At 55.0% G+C, this 16,243-nt stretch overlaps 1 protein-coding gene across 7 annotated transcripts in view; it reads left to right on the forward strand.

Moving 5' to 3' along the window:
• Positions 1-16,243, forward strand: part of LOC142088578 (protocadherin gamma-A4-like) — a 119,951-nt gene that overhangs the window by 89,884 nt on the left and 13,824 nt on the right. For 5 of the 7 annotated variants that reach the window (XM_075164012.1, XM_075164013.1, XM_075164015.1 and 2 more), the window contains one exon: positions 8,070-8,128. In XM_075164012.1, the coding sequence (XP_075020113.1) occupies positions 8,070-8,128 (59 nt within the window). Of the gene's footprint in view, positions 1-473; positions 2,974-3,540; positions 3,807-8,069; positions 8,129-16,243 lie in introns of those variants that run through there. The other 2 variants (XM_075164011.1, XM_075164014.1) reach the window with 2 other exon arrangements.

The following is a 16,243-nucleotide window of genomic DNA, read 5'->3' on the forward strand; positions in this document are numbered from 1 at the left end:
TCTCCCCCGGCTCCGACCGGAGCGACTTCACCTTCCTGCGGCCTTGCCCCCCCCCCGCGACCCTACCGAGGGAAACCGGGGCTTTCCTCTCCGCTACCGGTACCGGTCCGCTGCGGGACCCCGGCCAGGTGAGAGCCTAGGGGCAGGGGAAGGCGGTGCCGGCGCGGGGCTCGCCGGGCGGCCGGACCGCGCCTTCCCCCGGGGCCGCCCTGGCTCCCCCGGCCCGGCGCGGGGGGCGCGGGGGGCGCGGGGCCGCCGTCGCTCGGGAAAGCGCCGCAGGTTCGCGCCGCGCGGCAACCGCCGGCGGGTTGCGATTGGCGCCGGTGTTGCTGTCCTGGGAAAGGAGCGCGGCGATTGGAGGAGCGGCGGCGGCGCTCGGAGCCAATGGCGAGGCGGCTGCGCGGAGCCCCGGCGCCCCCCCCCCCACCCCCCCCGCCCCCCCGCCCCCGTCGAACGGCGTCCGCCCCGAACAATGAATGGGAGCGGCGAGCGCTGAGCGCGGCCCCGGAGCGCGGAGGGCATCGCTCCCCGGCCGCCCACCCGGCAAGGATGCCGAGGGCAGGGAAGGCGGGCCGGTCCCTGGGACTGCCGCGTGTCTTCTCTTTCTGTTTGTTCTTGCACAGCTCCTCTGCCCAGATCCGGTACAGCATCCCGGAGGAGCTCACCCGGGGCGCCTTCGTGGGCAATATCGCGAAGGACCTGGGCACCGATGTGGGGAAACTGGCGGCAGCTAACCTGCAGGTACTGTCCGATTCGGATTCCCAGTACTTCTCGGTCAATGTGAACACCGGCGTTATAATGGTCAGCGAGCGGATAGACCGGGAGCAGCTCTGCGGCCAGAACCTCCGCTGCTTCCTCCACCTGAAGCTTGCCATCGAGAACCCAGTGGAGTTTTACCGCATCGAGGTGGAGATCCTGGATATCAATGACAACCCCCCAGAGTTCCCCAGTGAGGAGGTTTCCTTGCGCATCTACGAGCTGGCGTCCCTGGGTGCCCGCTTCCCCATCCAGCCTGCCCAGGACCCCGACGTGGGCACCAACACCTTGCAGACCTATCACCTGAGTGCCAACGAGAACTTCAACCTCAACGTGAAGGCGCGCACAGATGGTGGGAAGTTCCCTGAGCTGGTGCTGGAGAGGGCCCTGGACCGGGAACTCAGAGCTTTCCACCACCTGGTCCTGACCGCAGAAGATGGGGGCTCTCCCCCCAAGTCCAGCAAGACACACATCACTATTCACGTCCTGGATGCCAACGACAACCACCCGGTCTTTGACAGACCATCATACGGAGCCCGCTTGGTGGAGAACTCGCCGCTGGGCACCCTCGTGGTGAAGTTAAATGCCACCGATGTGGACGAAGGGCCCAATGGAGAAATCCGCTACTCCCTCAGCAGCCACAACTCAGCTGCCTTACGCCAGATCTTTGCCATCGATGAGCAAACTGGGGAGATTCGCATCCAGGGCAACCTGGACTTCGAGGAGGCGACGGTGTATGAGATCGAAGTGGAGGCCAAGGACATGGGATCGCCCACGATGGAGGAGCACTGCAGCGTGGTGGTGGAAGTCACTGATGTGAACGACAACGCCCCTGAGGTCATTCTTACCTCCTTCTCCAGCTCCCTGAGCGAGGACGCACTCCCGGGCACAGTGGTGGCTGTGATACACGTCAGAGACAGGGACTCTGGTGAGCAGGGCAAAGTCCAGTGTCACGTGTCTCCAGATCTTCCCTTCCAGCTGCGGAAGGACTATGAGCACCAATACTCGCTGCTAACCAGCACCAGTTTGGACCGGGAGCACGTTGCCTACTACAATGTCACCATCTCTGCCTCAGACCTGGGCAGTCCTCCGCTCTCCCGCCACGCTATCTTGCCAATCTCTCTCGCAGATGTCAACGACAACGCGCCCCAGTTTGAGCAAGCGTTCTACGAAGTGCTGGTGGCAGAAAACAACCCCGTGGGCAGCGTGCTGGTTACAGTCTCTGCTGCCGACCCTGACTCGGAACAGAATTCCCGCCTCTCCTACTCCATCCTGCGAGCTGGTGGGACAGATCCAGGCCTGGATCCGACTCGCTACCTCTCCATACATCCCACAAGTGGGCAGGTCTCTGCCAAACTCCCCTTTGACTATGAGCAAACCACCTATCTCCAGTTCCACGTGGAGGTCTCTGATGGTGGCTCCCCGGCCCTGAGGAACAGGACGCTGGTTCACATTTTTATAGTGGACCAGAACGACAATGCCCCGCAGGTGCATTTCCCCAGGGCCGGGGAGGACTCCGCTACCCAGTTGCGAATCTCCCCTTCTACCGCCCCTTCTGCTCTCATCACAAAGGTGGTGGCAATAGATGCAGACTCGGGGCGCAACGCCTGGCTCTCCTACCACCTCGTGGAAGCCACAGACCCGGGACTTTTCAGCGTGGCCCTACGCTCCGGGGAGATCCGGATCACGCGGGCCCTGCAGGAGACGGATGCCTCTGCACATGAACTGCTGGTGGTGGTCCGGGACGCTGGGGAGCCCCCGCTCTCCACAGCTGTCACGCTGGTGGTGCTGGTGGAGGAGAAGGGTCCAGAGGCCTTGCAGGGCTCTGAGGCTCGGGCCACCGACGGTGGGGGCTTACCCATGATTACGCTTTATCTGATCGTGTCCCTAGTGCTCATCTCCACCGTCTCGCTGGTGGGACTGGCAGCACTGGGCGTGCGGTGCCTGCGGAGGGGCTCTGCGCCTGCCAACCAGGGCTGCTGCGTGGAGAGCGTGAACACGCTTCAGCCCCCTCCCAGCCACATTTTCGGGCACTTGCCCTACGAGCCTAAGCAAGGGGACACGGTGATGGGCGTCCAGGTGACGGCCACGGCACCCCCCGCCCCGCGTTACCGCTCCTGCTTTTCGCCGGTCTCAGACATCAGCGAGTTCATGTTTGTGAAACCCTCCGCGGGTCCAGCCGGTGCCAACCCGCCGGATCCCACCCTGTGCAGCGAGGTGAGCTCGGGAGCGTATCCCCCAGCCTGACCTGCAGCCCCGGCGTCTGCGGAGCTCGACACCGGAGCGGCTCGGGATGCGGCACCCCCAGCCGGCTTTGGGGAGGGGGTGCCCGCCGGTGCCCGCTCCCAGCAGCCGGGCAGGGCGGAGCGGGGTTTCCCGCTGCCGGGAGTCCCCGGCGCCCTCCCGGCGCTGCGGGGGCGGAGTGGCGGCGGCGGGGCGGGGAGGGGGGGCTACGCCGTGCGTAGTTTGGGGAAGGCGGTGGAGGAGGGAGAGAAGGAGGAGGAGGGAGAGAAAAAGGAGGAGGAGGAGGAGGAGGGGGCTGTGGAGAGACGTAAAACTGTCACTCGGTCCATCCCCTCCGCTCGCCGACTTTGTGTGCTTTTGCGTGCCGGGGAGCGGCTCAGCCGGCCGGGCTGCGATCGCCCCCCCCCGCCCCCTCCATCCCTCCCTGCCCGGCTCCGGAGGCTCCGGCGGCGGCTTCCTCCCTGCGCAACCCGCTCGGACCCCCCCCCGGGGCGCGGGGGTTCCGGCGCGGCGGCGGCTCCCGGGGCCGGCAGCGGGGGCGGGGAGGCGGGGGAGGCTGCGCGGAGCCGCCGCCGCTCCGCTCCGCGCTGCTCCGCTCGCACAGCCGGCACGGGATGCTCGGGGGACGGAGTTTGCCATGGCAGCTCCCGCTGCTGCTCGCAGCCTTCTCCTGCCTGCCGGCTCCCAGCAGCGCCCAGCTCCGCTACTCCGTGCCCGAGGACCGAGAGCCGGGCTCCTCGGTGGGTGACCTGGCCAAGGACCTGGGGGTGGAGGTGCAGAGCCTGGCCGCCCGCAACCTGCGCCTGGTAAGCGAGGGTGGGCAGCGGCACTTCCAGGTGGACCTGGTGGCGGGTGTGCTGCTCCTTAATAGCAGGCTGGACCGGGAGGCACTGTGTGGGCAGAGCCCCACGTGCTCCCTGCACCTCCAACTCGTCATGGAGAATCCCCTCCAGCTCCACCGTGTTGAGGTGGACGTCCTCGATGTGAATGACAACGCGCCCCAGTTCCCCAAGCCGGAGGTTGTCTTGGAGATCACTGAGGTAGCCAACCCTGGGACTCGGCTACCCTTGGAGGTAGCAGAAGACCCGGATATGGGCTCCAACTCCATCTCCACCTACGAGCTCAGCCCTAGTGAGCATTTCGCCCTGAGTATCAATGTGAGAGGAGATGGCGTTAAAATGCCCGAGATCGTACTTGAAAAAGCACTGGATAGAGAGAAAGTGGCTGTTCATCACCTCACACTGACAGCCCTGGATGGAGGGAATCCGGTGAAATCTGGCACTGCCAAGGTTACCATCCATGTCCTGGATGCAAATGACAACCCTCCTGTCTGCGACCCGCCCATATCCAAGGTACATCTGGAGGAGAACGTGCCAGTGGGCACTCTGGTCACCAAGTTGAATGTCACCGACCTGGATGAAGGTCCCAACGGGGACGTGGAATATTCTTTCAAAACTAGCAATAACGCACCTGGTAAATTCACCAAGCTCTTCTCCTTAGATCCCCGGACAGGGGAGATCAGAACCAAAGGCCCGCTGGATTATGAGGAATCCAGTGCTTATGAGATTGCGGTTCGAGCCAGGGACAAGGGATCCCCAGCCATGGAAGGACACTGTCACCTGCGAGTGGAATTAATCGATATCAACGATAACAGCCCAGAGATCGTGCTGACCTCTCTCTCCAGCCCAGTGCAGGAGGACGCAACCCCGGGCACTGTGATTGCCCTCATTGGTGTCAAGGACAGCGATTCTGGTGACAATGGGCAGGTCCATCTGCAGATAGCGAAAGACCTCCCATTTAAACTAGTGTCGTCTTTTAAAGAGCATTTCTCACTGGTCACAAATGGTCCCCTTGATCGGGAGAAGGCCAGTGGATACAACATCACGGTGAGGGCTGTGGATTCAGGGTCCCCACAGAGGGCCACGCAAAAAACCTTTTACCTCCGAATTGCTGACGTGAATGATAACGCGCCGAATTTCTCCAGCCCTTTTGATACAGCTCATGTTCAGGAAAACTCCCTTCCTGGGACTTCTGTTTTTTCAGTGTCAGCATCTGATCCTGATGAGGGTAGCAACGCCAAGCTCTCTTACTCCATCCTGCACAATGGGATGCAGGATGTACCCATCTCAACCTACTTCCGAATAGACCAGGACAACGGCACCATCTACACCGTGAGAGCTCTGGACTACGAGCAGGATAAGGTGTTCCAGGTGCCCGTGGAGGTGAAGGATGCTGGGTCTCCTGCACTGAGTAGTACTGCCGTGGTCCATGTGTTTGTCCTGGATGAGAATGACAATGCCCCCACCATTGTCTACCCATCCGTCCCCAAAGGCTCTGCCTTCCACCAAACGATCCCGACCTTGGCAGAACCTGGCTATCTGGTCACCAAAATTGTAGCTGTTGATGCTGATAGTGGCCATAATGCCTGGCTGTCCTACCAGCTGCAGGAGACCGCTGAGGCTTTGCCTTTCCAAGTGGAACGCCGCTCTGGAGAGATAAGGGTTGCACAGGCTCTCAGGGAGTCAGAAGATTCCCACAGGCTGGTGGTTGAAGTGAGGGACAATGGGACACCGTCCCTCTCGGCCTCTGTGGTAATAGTCATTTCTCCAGAGGAAAACAGTGTGCAGGACTTCGCCAAGTCCTTGGACCTCCCTAAATCTTCTCCCAAGGATACCAATCTAACGCTTTACCTCATCATCTCCTTGGTGTCCATTTCCCTTGTGTCCTGCGTGATGTTTGCTGTGGTGGCTGCCCGGTGTCTCAAAGCTGGCACTGCCAGCTGGACCTTCATGGGTTGCTGCCGAGGGACTGGCCGCAAGCCCACCTCCCATTTCCGTGGGCAGATGAAGCCAGATGGCTTCATCAAATACCTGGACGTGGGAGGAGCGGGCTTGACCTCCCAGGCACAGAATTACACCTCTTGTTTCTCACCCATGTCTGACCAGAGCGATTTCCTTTTTGTAAAACCTTTCAGCCATTCTAGCACTGCGGAGACCGTGGCTGCCTATGAGCAGGTGACCAGCACCTTAGCGAGTCCCTGTGATGGGGTAAGAGATGGGTGTTTCTTACTGTCCTGTCTGCTAAGCGCAACGGTCCGTAATATCCAGGCCAGTTGGCTGTTCTCTGCCTGTCCTTCCACCTAAGAAGGTAGCTTCAGGGAATGTGTGTCACCGTCACCTCCTGGGAGGTGGCAGGAGAAAGCTTTGGCTCGGCTTGATGGAGGTGGGGGAAGGGGCTGGGCGGCACTATAAAATCAAAGACTGCGTGTTCGTAGAAGTAGAGAGTTTTCCCTTGGCCCCGTCTGTACTCTTTTCTTTTTAAAGTGATTCTTAGCGCGGTCAGGAACATGGTTTTTTTGGGTGTTTAACTTCTTGATTCTGTTTAACCCCTTGATCCTGTTTAACCCCTTTATTCTCCACGGCATATGAACCGCCACACGGGAGGAGGTTATCTGAAAGCAAAGTTCGTCGGTGTTTCTTTTGCTCTGTTTTAGAGGTGCATTGTAGAAATTTCTCATTTCTTAACTCCCAGGTGTTATTAATTACTGCTTGTGCTCCGGCAAGGGATCATTTTCCAGCTTGGTCATTTTGAGCGAGGGGCTGAATTCACTATTCAGCACTGAACGTAGTGACGTTTTTCACAAAGATCCTGGTGACCTTACGTGCCCTTGGGCTTGCAGAGACCTAGGCAGCGGCGAGCGTTGAAAACTTTAGCCACTTGTATTCAGATTTCTAAATATGGATGTAGGTGACTGTGTTTAGCTGTAGCTTTTATAACTTTGGGATATAAAAAGAAAAGTAATTTTGTGTCATAAATGCCTGCCCTAAATTTGAAAGTGGTAATTACAACAGGAATTCAAAATATAGATTGGGAAGGTCTTATCTAGTGCAGGATTGTGTGTCAGCGTGCGCAAAAATGTGTATCTGAAATCTGGAGGGCAAGTATTTAAACAGCGTAATTTGCATGCAGCACGGGTACCGGTGGGGCCTCTATTTTAGGGGAGTAATTTATTCTAATATATTCTTTCTTGAGAATCATCAAAGCTGTGGAGAAATTAGTGAAATCACATTGACTAAATAAAAATCTAGGTCAGCTGTACCCGTCTTCACTTTTCCTTAGTAATTGCATGTACAAGCAGAATAATCCTATAAAATTGACGTTCCACTGTATGGACTGTGAACTGCTCATTCCTAAGGTAACTGAGAGAGATGTTGTCCTTTCCAGGTAGCATGTTATCATTCTGGAGTTAATGAAGAAGATTACGATTTTCGGAAGTGTGTGTCTCCCAGACAGAAAACAGTTCTGCTATTTAGTGCTCTTCACAAAGGCACGATTCAGACAGGAATATGCAAGCCTGCTTCGTGTCCTTCCTTATTTACAGAATGTCCATTGTCTGGTGGTAAAATAACAAGGGCAGAAGGCGATATGGGGGCTTACTAATGAAGTTACAAAGTGTGCTGCTGTGTCCGAAGTTTAGTGTGTCTTCTAAACAAATAATGCTTTTTTCTTTTGCTGTCGGAAGTTCATTCTTTTCTCTGCGGACAAAAAAATATTGTAATGCTCTGAGGCCACAGCATCTAGGAAAAGTCATTCAAATACCATGTGTGAAATCAAGATCTCAGGCAGGCCTTTTTAAGGACAGAAGAAGGACAGATTAGGAAGGTCTGTTATCACTTTACCTTCTGGCATTAAAAGCATCTTTCTCAGTATCAATTAACTCTGCCACCCCCACCCCCACCCTCCTCCAAGCTTATTACTTTGGTACCATTGCTCCTGCTGAATTGATGCCCTTATCAGTTTATTTCATGCTTCATTTCTTTCACAGCCTGGTTTCCTGAGCTGCTTTGGAAGATTATTCGCTGAAGAGTTTTTGTCATGCTTTTTAGTATTCATACTGGTTCAGAAACACTCAGGAAAGGGGGGCGGGGGGGCTTTCTTTTTGTTCTAATTGATTTGCTTTACTTGGAAAGAACACGCTGATATTCCAGACTGAAATAATCCAGGATCACTTCGCTTTCATTTTCAAAGGCAAGAATGGAGGTATTAAAACTCTTCTATTTTCTCTGCAGCAAGCTCAGCCTAACACAGACTGGCGCTTCTCTCAGACCCAGAGACCTGGAACGAGTGGGTAAGTGCATCTTTCTCCATGCATGTGTCCGGTGAAGGTTTCTTTCCTTTGTGTGCCACCTTCAGTGCTGAAAAGTCCTCGACTGGCAGCTCTGAGGGCTGGTGTTCCCTGTCAGTGGTAGAATTGTCCAGCCAAAGAGTCAGAAATAGGGCTGGTTTTGCGTCAGCTCTGTTTGATGGTGATGTGGCAGCTGTTGTTTGCAATGGTGTGTCTGATTTTGGTGTCTACAGCTCAAGGAGGACAGTCAGGAACCAGAGTGAAGTTGTGAGATGATTAAAGGACTGGAAAACATGCTTCTCAGTGAAAGGCTTGTTACCCAAAGCAGATTTTGAGCATTTAGACTAGATGTAAGCAGATTCTGAGTCCAAAATTATGATTCCTCCCCTTCATGGAGGCCACTGGAAATCACCATGTGAGTCCCTTTACCCGCCGTGGAGCCTCGAGCTCTGCGCTGCGGAAGCGTATTGCCTGCTCTGGCTTGGGCACCTAGTGTCAAACCACAGTGTAAGCCCCTGTGGCAGCCAGAAGTTGAGTAGATGGGCACCAGGTCCCCAAAGGCGCCTCTAGAGAAATGTGTCCCAGCCACATCTAACGTCCGCAGGAGCAGGTCCCTCATTAAATGCCACGGTATGTGCTTTCTCCTGTGGGCTAGTCTGGCTGAATCAGGGTTGGGAGCCCCAGATCCAACTCCATTTGTTGGGGTTTTTGGAGTCTTTCTTGCATTCCTTGGGAAGTGCCATCACCAACATGGGGTGGTTCGTTGGTTCGTCCAGGTGAGGAGCCCTCTGCACGCTTCCCACTGGAGCTGGGCAACCGGCCAGAGGGAGGCTAAGGAAGAAGAAATTAAACCTAATGGGTCAGGAGACTCACAGGAAGGAGGTCTCCTAAAGTCTGGTTTTGCTTTCAAAACCACGGCTGAATTTTTCCCAATTTACGTGTGATACCAAAAAGATAAGAAGCCCTGGCAGCAGAGCAGAGACCTGCCTCCCAGGCGAGTACTCCTCGTTCGACAGTGTGCCCTCTTGGCTCTGGCCCAACAAAGTTTGCTTATCTCGGCACACAGTGAGAAGGTGTAGACAAGAAGATGGTGAGCAGGTGCCCTTCGCCTCTCCCGTCTTTCTCCCTGGTTCATAGGCAGGGGCAGGGATCCTCTTCAGAGGGTGAACTTCCTTGAGTACCATCAGGGTAAGAAAGGACTGTGAGTCCACCTTCCTCTGTGAATACCCCAAGCAGAGGTAATTGTGTATGAGGAGACTGGCTCCAGGATAATTTAGATGTGAAAAGATTGTATCTTTTGGGGCATACCCAAGGATTATACCCCTGGAGCAACCAGGAGTAAATTCGGACGCTGTGCTTCCTTGGCTGGCTGGGTCAGGCACCATATCTCTGCGGAAAAGAGAGGAGCTCACACCTCTCTGCTTTGTCGTTGCTGGTGGCTACTCGGGCAGCTCCCATGAATGTTTAAACGGTGCCACAGGGAGCATCGGGTCCTGGATTTCGGTGTCGGAGCTTGCAGTTAAACATCTGCAGCAGCTGGTTGTGTCTGAGTCTTTCCCTGGGTTTGGCTCGATAATTTAGCGTAACAGAAAATTAAGAGACTGCTATAGCTAACTTGTTGCAGCAATTAAAGTTTGTTGCTAAGCTCTTCTAGCTGACAAAGGCAAAATGGAGTGAGAGTTTGATGTAAAGTGTATAAAGCATTCCTACTAGAAACTCGCCGTGGACTTTAAAACATGGCTATCGCTGGAACAGTTTTCTTAGAGCTCTGTTGAATTCCCCATCACTGACAACATTTTAATCAAGAAAAATCTTTCTAACCATTTACGCTCTAGTTCAAATGACAATTAACTGGAAAGCCCTGTTAATACAGAAGTGCGCCAGAGCAGCTGTAACAGTTTTGCTACGAGAAGTGAGTAAATGAGCCCCAGAGCAAGCTCTGTTGCTCCCTCTTCTAGCATCGTGCCGGAGCTCTTCAAGGCACAGCGCTGATGCAATGCAGACCTACTTAACTCAGTGACAGGGACCTTTTTCAGGTCATGGGCCAGTGGCCCTCACCCCAGCCCCCAGGCTCTGCCTGTAGCTCTTTACAAGCTCCAGCCCCATCCCAGTGCCTAAGTTGGAGCGGCAGCATGCGGGGTGGGAAGAGAGAGGGCAGGAGGAAGGGCAGCCTCAGACTCTGGTCACGGGGAGCTGAACTAGCTCAACGTGCTGGTTCTGGTGCACGAGCCGTGATGTCACCCCTGATGATCCGTGACCTTGGTGCCCACCGTAGTCCCTGAAACACCACCAGCAACTGGTGTCAGTGCCGGTTGTGGCAGAGGTTCCCATAGCACAGGCTGCCCAGGCCGGCCCCCGGGTTTGGAGAGGGGCTTTGCCCAAGCGCAGGCTGGTACTGAAATAACTCAGTGGATTTTAATTCCTGCTGGTTTTCCCCACCTGCCTGTGTGCAGATTCCACATTTGCAATGAAACGGCTCTTGCTGATTTTTTTTTCTGTTTCTTTTATCCTGTTTTAAGTTAAATCAAGGGAGATGGTTTTTATTCTGTTTAAACCTGTATTGCAATATTAAAGGACGGAAATATGTTCCAGTGCCCAGCCCTGACATCTCTCTGGTGATCAAACAGGCGAATCCTGGAGAGCAGTCTGCTCCCCATTCTGCTCTTCCCATGCTCTTCCCAGCGTTTCGACGTCTGGTGTGTGAATTCCCCAGGCACCGGTTGGCAGTACGGGTATTAAAGAGGGCGCGAGGGCAGCTGCCTGAGCTCTGCCCGCCGTTACTCTTTCCAGTGTTTCCTCCTGCACAACGGTGTCTCCTGCCTCCTGCTCTCTAGCACCGTGACCTCGCCGAACTGCAGGGCTCTGCTTGGCGCTTGGGGAACGCAGGCGACCTCTTAGCTGAAAACTAAAAAAAGGGATGTGCTCTTAACTGCATTTTCCTGACCCAAATTAAACAGCAATAAAGACAAGGCAGCTTAGGCTAGCAGTTTGAACGGATCCCAGAGGGAGTCCGGCACTGACCCTAAGCCAGAAAGCAGGCTTAAACCCCTGTTGTGATTTCTCCTTTGCCATCTTCGTGGGCGTTGGAGGAGGGAACAATCCTGCCCACTGAAAAGAAATCCCACACGTCTCTGAGCACCTGGAACCAGGCAAAACTCAGGGTAAGCTCAATGAGGCAGGGACCGTCTCTCGATCTTGTACATCGCTGCATTCAGAGCGCTGTTACGGGACAACAAAGAAAATTTGTTCTTTGTTCTGAAACACAGGAGAGCTCTGGTGCACATGCTCAGGAAATAAGAGCTGAGACAATATCCTTTGAAAATGTGGTAGGGAGTCAGACCTGAGTAGAGTGATTCTCAATTAATCTTGTTCGGTAGAAACAGGAGGATAGATTAATTCCTTTAATCATGTTTATATTTTGTTTTCTTAAAAAAAAAAAAAAGAAAGCACCCATGCTGTCTCTGGGCGAATGTAAATGAATATAGAATGATGCCGAGCAGCGGATGCCGTTCCAGACAGACCAGTGGCTGTAGTGGAGATTACAGCCATGACTTGTCCAAAGTGGAGTAGACGTACAGTCCAGCAGCATTGCAGGACATCCCCGTGGGATCGTCAGCGTGGGGTTTCCCGGGGTGGGGGTGGCGTATGGGGGGAGAACGCAGGGACTGGGACTGGTACAAGGGACTCGTTGCTTTTTCACTAGTTGCCAAAGGAACAGAGACCGGGTTTGTTCCCTGCACGTTCACGGTACTTGGCTGACCCCGGTAGCTCTTTGTTTTGATCTCTGTGTGATGGTTTATTCAGGCAAACACCAGGCTCAAGTCAGGATTTCCTTCCTGGAGGAGTGGGGAGGGTTCTGTGTTGCTCGCAGGTGGGCACAGGAGGGCGAGACCTCCCGGGCTGGGAAGAGCCGGCAGCTCGTGGGAGGAATGGGGACAATCTTAGGCTGTGGGGCAGGCTAGAAGGAGATCCCAGGCAGGAGGGACCCCAGAGACTGTGGGGGGGACCCACAAGGAGGTGGGGAGCAGTGTGGGAATCCCTGGTCACTCCAGGGGAGGGAGGAGCAAAGCATGCAAAGAAGATATAGAGTGTCATTTCACCCACCCCCTCCATTTTTTTTCTCTAATCCTAAATCTCCCTGTGCTACTGGTTTCCGACACTCTTGCAAGCCAGACTCCCTCTCCCAGGGCGACCACAGTCAATGGCGACGTTCGCTTTACTCGCCTGTTAAACAGCATCACGGCCGCCCTGTCTGACCCCGGCCATCATCACCCAGGCTGTGCAGAGGGAGGAAGGAGAGTGCAGCAAAAGGGGTTTGCAGCTGACAGTGGAGGTGCCCATAGGAGAGCTATGAAGGAAAGGAGGTTTTTTTCATTCTTTGTTTCATTTTCACGCCTGAGCTCCAAGAGTTGGGCTTGCAGGACTAATGACAGCATGCCTGTGCGTGGTGGGGGACAGGGAGGGGGAAAAAGGTGTTCCGAGGATAGTCCTTAAAGCTCCTGGGAGCATTCTTGGGGCTCAGAGCATGCAGGTAGTGCCAAAGGATGGCTGCAGCTTAGGGGGCTTCTGGTGTGTGTTCGGGGTGGTCAGGAGATCCCGCGTGACAGCAGTACCAGGACGCGCTCCCACCAAGGGGATCCCCTATGTGCGTGTCGGGGTGGGACATCTCAGAGCACGCAGCAGCTGGGGCCAGAGGACGGAGGCAGAGGGAGACGCGGACGTTCATGGGCTTACGCAGCGCGGGGGCGGATACACAGCAGGAAGAGAACTGGCCACAGATGCAGGCTTTAGCACGTCCTTCCTAAAAAAAAATACTTGCCAACCCAGCAGCCGCAGGGGTGCCTGCGGGTGTTGTAACCCCGTAGGAATTTACGTTGCAAGTTTGTGTAACGTTACTGTGGGTACAGTAGCAAGTGCTATAAAGCACATGCACACAGGCACCGGTGGGGATGTCCGGGTAAATACTGACGGATTTATCTTCTGTCCACTCTTTGATTGAAAATGTTGTGAAAACTGGCACGTGCTGGGCAGAGGCGCCGGCCAAGCCGCAGCCTGCAGCAGTCCTCTCCCTCCCCTCCAGTGCCATCGCTGGGTTGCAGAGCTGGGTCCCTGTGGCTGTGACCCCTCCGTCCCTCTCATGCCCCACCACGGCTCTTCTGGCATCTTTTCATAGAGTCACAGAAGGATTGGGTTGAAAGGGACTTTCAAAGATCATCCACTCAAACTCCTCTGCCATGGGCAGGGACATCCTGCACTAGAGCAGGTTGCTCAGAGCCCCTGAACCTGACCTTGAACGCTTCCAGGGATGGGGCATCCACAACTTCCCTGGGCAACCTGTGCCAGTGTCTCACCACCCTCATGGTAAAACATTTCTTCCTTATGTCCAACCCAAACCCTACCCTCTTTCAGTTTAAAGCCCTTGCCCCTTGTCCTGTCACGACAGGCCCTGGTAGAAAGTCTCTCCCCGTCTTTCTTATAAGCCCCCTTTATGTATTGAAAAGCCACAATAAGGTCTCCCCAGAGCCTTCTCTTCTCCAGGCTGAACAACCCCAACTCTCTCAGCCTTTCTCCATAGCAGAGCTGTTCCAGCACCTGGGACCATTTCTGTGGCCTCCTCTGGAGCTGCTGTCACAGGTCCATGTCTGCATGCACTGGGGACCCCAGAGCTGGATGCAGTGCTCCACGGGGGTCTCACAAGGGCAGAGCAGAGGGGAAGAATCCCCTCCCTCGACCTGCTGGCCATGCTGCGGGTGATGCAGCCCAGGGTATGATTGGCTTTCTGGGCTGCGAGCGCACATTGCCGGCTCATGTCCCATTTGTCACTCACCAGTACGCCCAGTCCTTCTCGACTGCTCTCCATCCCTTCATCCCCCAGTCTGTACTGATATTGGGGATTGGTGCAGGACCTTGCATTTGGCCTTGTTGAACCTCATGAGGTTCACATGGGCCCACTCCTCCAGCCTGTCAGGGTCCCCGGTGTTTCCCACCACAATATCTGCGCTTGCTGCCCTCCTGTGCACCACGCAGCAAGGGTCTCCCTATGCTCCTCTTCTCCATTCCCCACCACATCTCCAGCCTCCTGCTTTCTCTGAGCCCCTCCCTGGCACCACCGGGATCCCACACAGCATCCCAGGCCGTGCCCAGCTCCGAAACCAGCAGCAGAACAAGCAGCTTTTGCCGTTTCCAGCCACCCACGTGATGCTGGGCAATGACAGGCGAGCTAGTGGGCCAAGCACGGCTGGTAACTGAGACTTTCCCTAGTAGGGGACACCAATGAGGGTCTTTGTTCATTTTCATGCGAATGGTAGAAGAGCAGCGTATCAGAAACTTCCACCTGGCCATCGGATCTGGTTGAAACCACTCAACAGCTTCCAGAAGCCGGGGGTAATTCAACGAGTGGATGGGCAGCGTAGGAGAAACAGGCTGAAAAAGGGAAAAGGAGACGCTTGTCAGGACAGTGTCACCTGGAGAATGTGCGGCTAGTGGGACGTGCACCGCAGCTGGTGTCACCGCGGCTCGGGGAAGGCCAGGAGCCCTGGGAGTGACTGCTGGCACTTCTGGGCTGCGCAGGCTTCCCACCCTCAGCTCCTCATTGACAGGGACAAGAGGGAGCAGCAGAAATAAATGTCGTCCTGGGAAGTTTAGGAAATAATAGTAATCCTCAGGTTTCCATCCCAAGTGCACTCAAAGGTTGAAGCCAGCAGTGGTATTCGCTTTGCCAGGTGAGGTTCCACATGTTTTGCAGGTGACTCAAAAGAGATGCAACAGTCTTCGGGCTAAAATTACTGCTTCTTCTGGCTGGTTTGCATTCATCTGCCTGTTCAGATGCTTCAGTATTGATTCCTCCACGGCTCCTGCAGCATGCGGAGCGTGGAGCTGCTCTCAGCTGCCACCCTGGGGCCTCAGGAAGGTGTTGGTGGAGTCCAGCAGCCTGAATAAATCACAGCACCCTCTGGAAATCCCTTTGGGGTCATCGCTTTGCAGGAACAACCATAATCTAAGTGACACAGCGCTCTCCTAAGCTTGAGAGCTGCTGTGCTTTAGTGTGGGCTACGGACCCCTGAGTGAAGGTGGAGTTGTGCTTTGTAAAGGGGCTTTGCTCTGAAGGGAGGGTTTCCCCCCTGCAAAGCCTCTGGGGCTGCAGAGCTCAAACCACCAGCTTGTGCCAGGTCCTGGGGAGCCTGGGAGAGAAGTTGCCTTTTTGGGGAGTATTTGAGGTGGTTGTTCATGCCTGATGATGCAGCCCGCGCCGGCTCCCAGCCTGTTTGTGTGTCTTTTGCTCAGCAAACACCTTGGAGAAAATCATGGAAGCCCAGCAAGGGCCAGACGGTTGCATCTGCCAGGTTTGGGGTTGCCCTGGTGGGCCTTGAAAGAGGAAAGGTTGAAGACCACTCAGATGCTCACAGCTTTAGGTGAGACTGTGGTTTCCTATCAAAATGCTGCAGAGAAAACGCTGCTTTAAAGCATTATGAAGCTGCTCAGAGCCTGGCCTTGCTCTGAGCATGGGCTGCAGCCCCATGGTGCAATTTTGGAGTCAATTTGGGGCTCTGGAACAGGCAGGAGCTGTTTTGACACTGGGAGCAGGAGCTGTCCCTGGATAACTGCTCTCCTTTCCCCCCTTCCTGCGGAGCTGAGCCTGGGACTGGAAGCTGAAGGTCCCACGCCACTTCTCCTTCCATAGCCAAGAGACCACAGAGCTGGTCCTCCGTGCTGTGCACGATGCCGGTGAGCACTCCTGCTTGCAGGGTTCACCCTTTTGTCTATTAACAGCCCAAATCTCAGCAGATTCAGTATATGGGCTGCTTTCTAGATCATGGAGCCCTCCTCAGCTGAATGTTTCCTTCCCGTATTGACCATTCTGGGCCAATAATCCCTTTATCTGCATTTGTCACAGTCCTTGAAGTCTGAGCCACCTGGATCCTGCCAGGGAAAAGCAGGGGAGTGTTTTATGGAGAAAGGGAAATATCCGAGCGATGGGACGCGTTTCTCATTCTGGAAAGCCCCCAGAATATCAGGAGTTTCATCATCACAGTGTTATGTATAGAAATGCTATTTTAGGTAATTTAGCAGGTGCTATGTGTATTAGTTTAATTTTTTCTCTCCATCTGCTTCCTGTGC

The sequence above is a fragment of the Calonectris borealis genome, chromosome 15 (assembly GCF_964195595.1).
Source record: "Calonectris borealis chromosome 15, bCalBor7.hap1.2, whole genome shotgun sequence".
In the NCBI taxonomy this organism is placed as follows: Eukaryota; Metazoa; Chordata; class Aves; order Procellariiformes; family Procellariidae; genus Calonectris; species Calonectris borealis.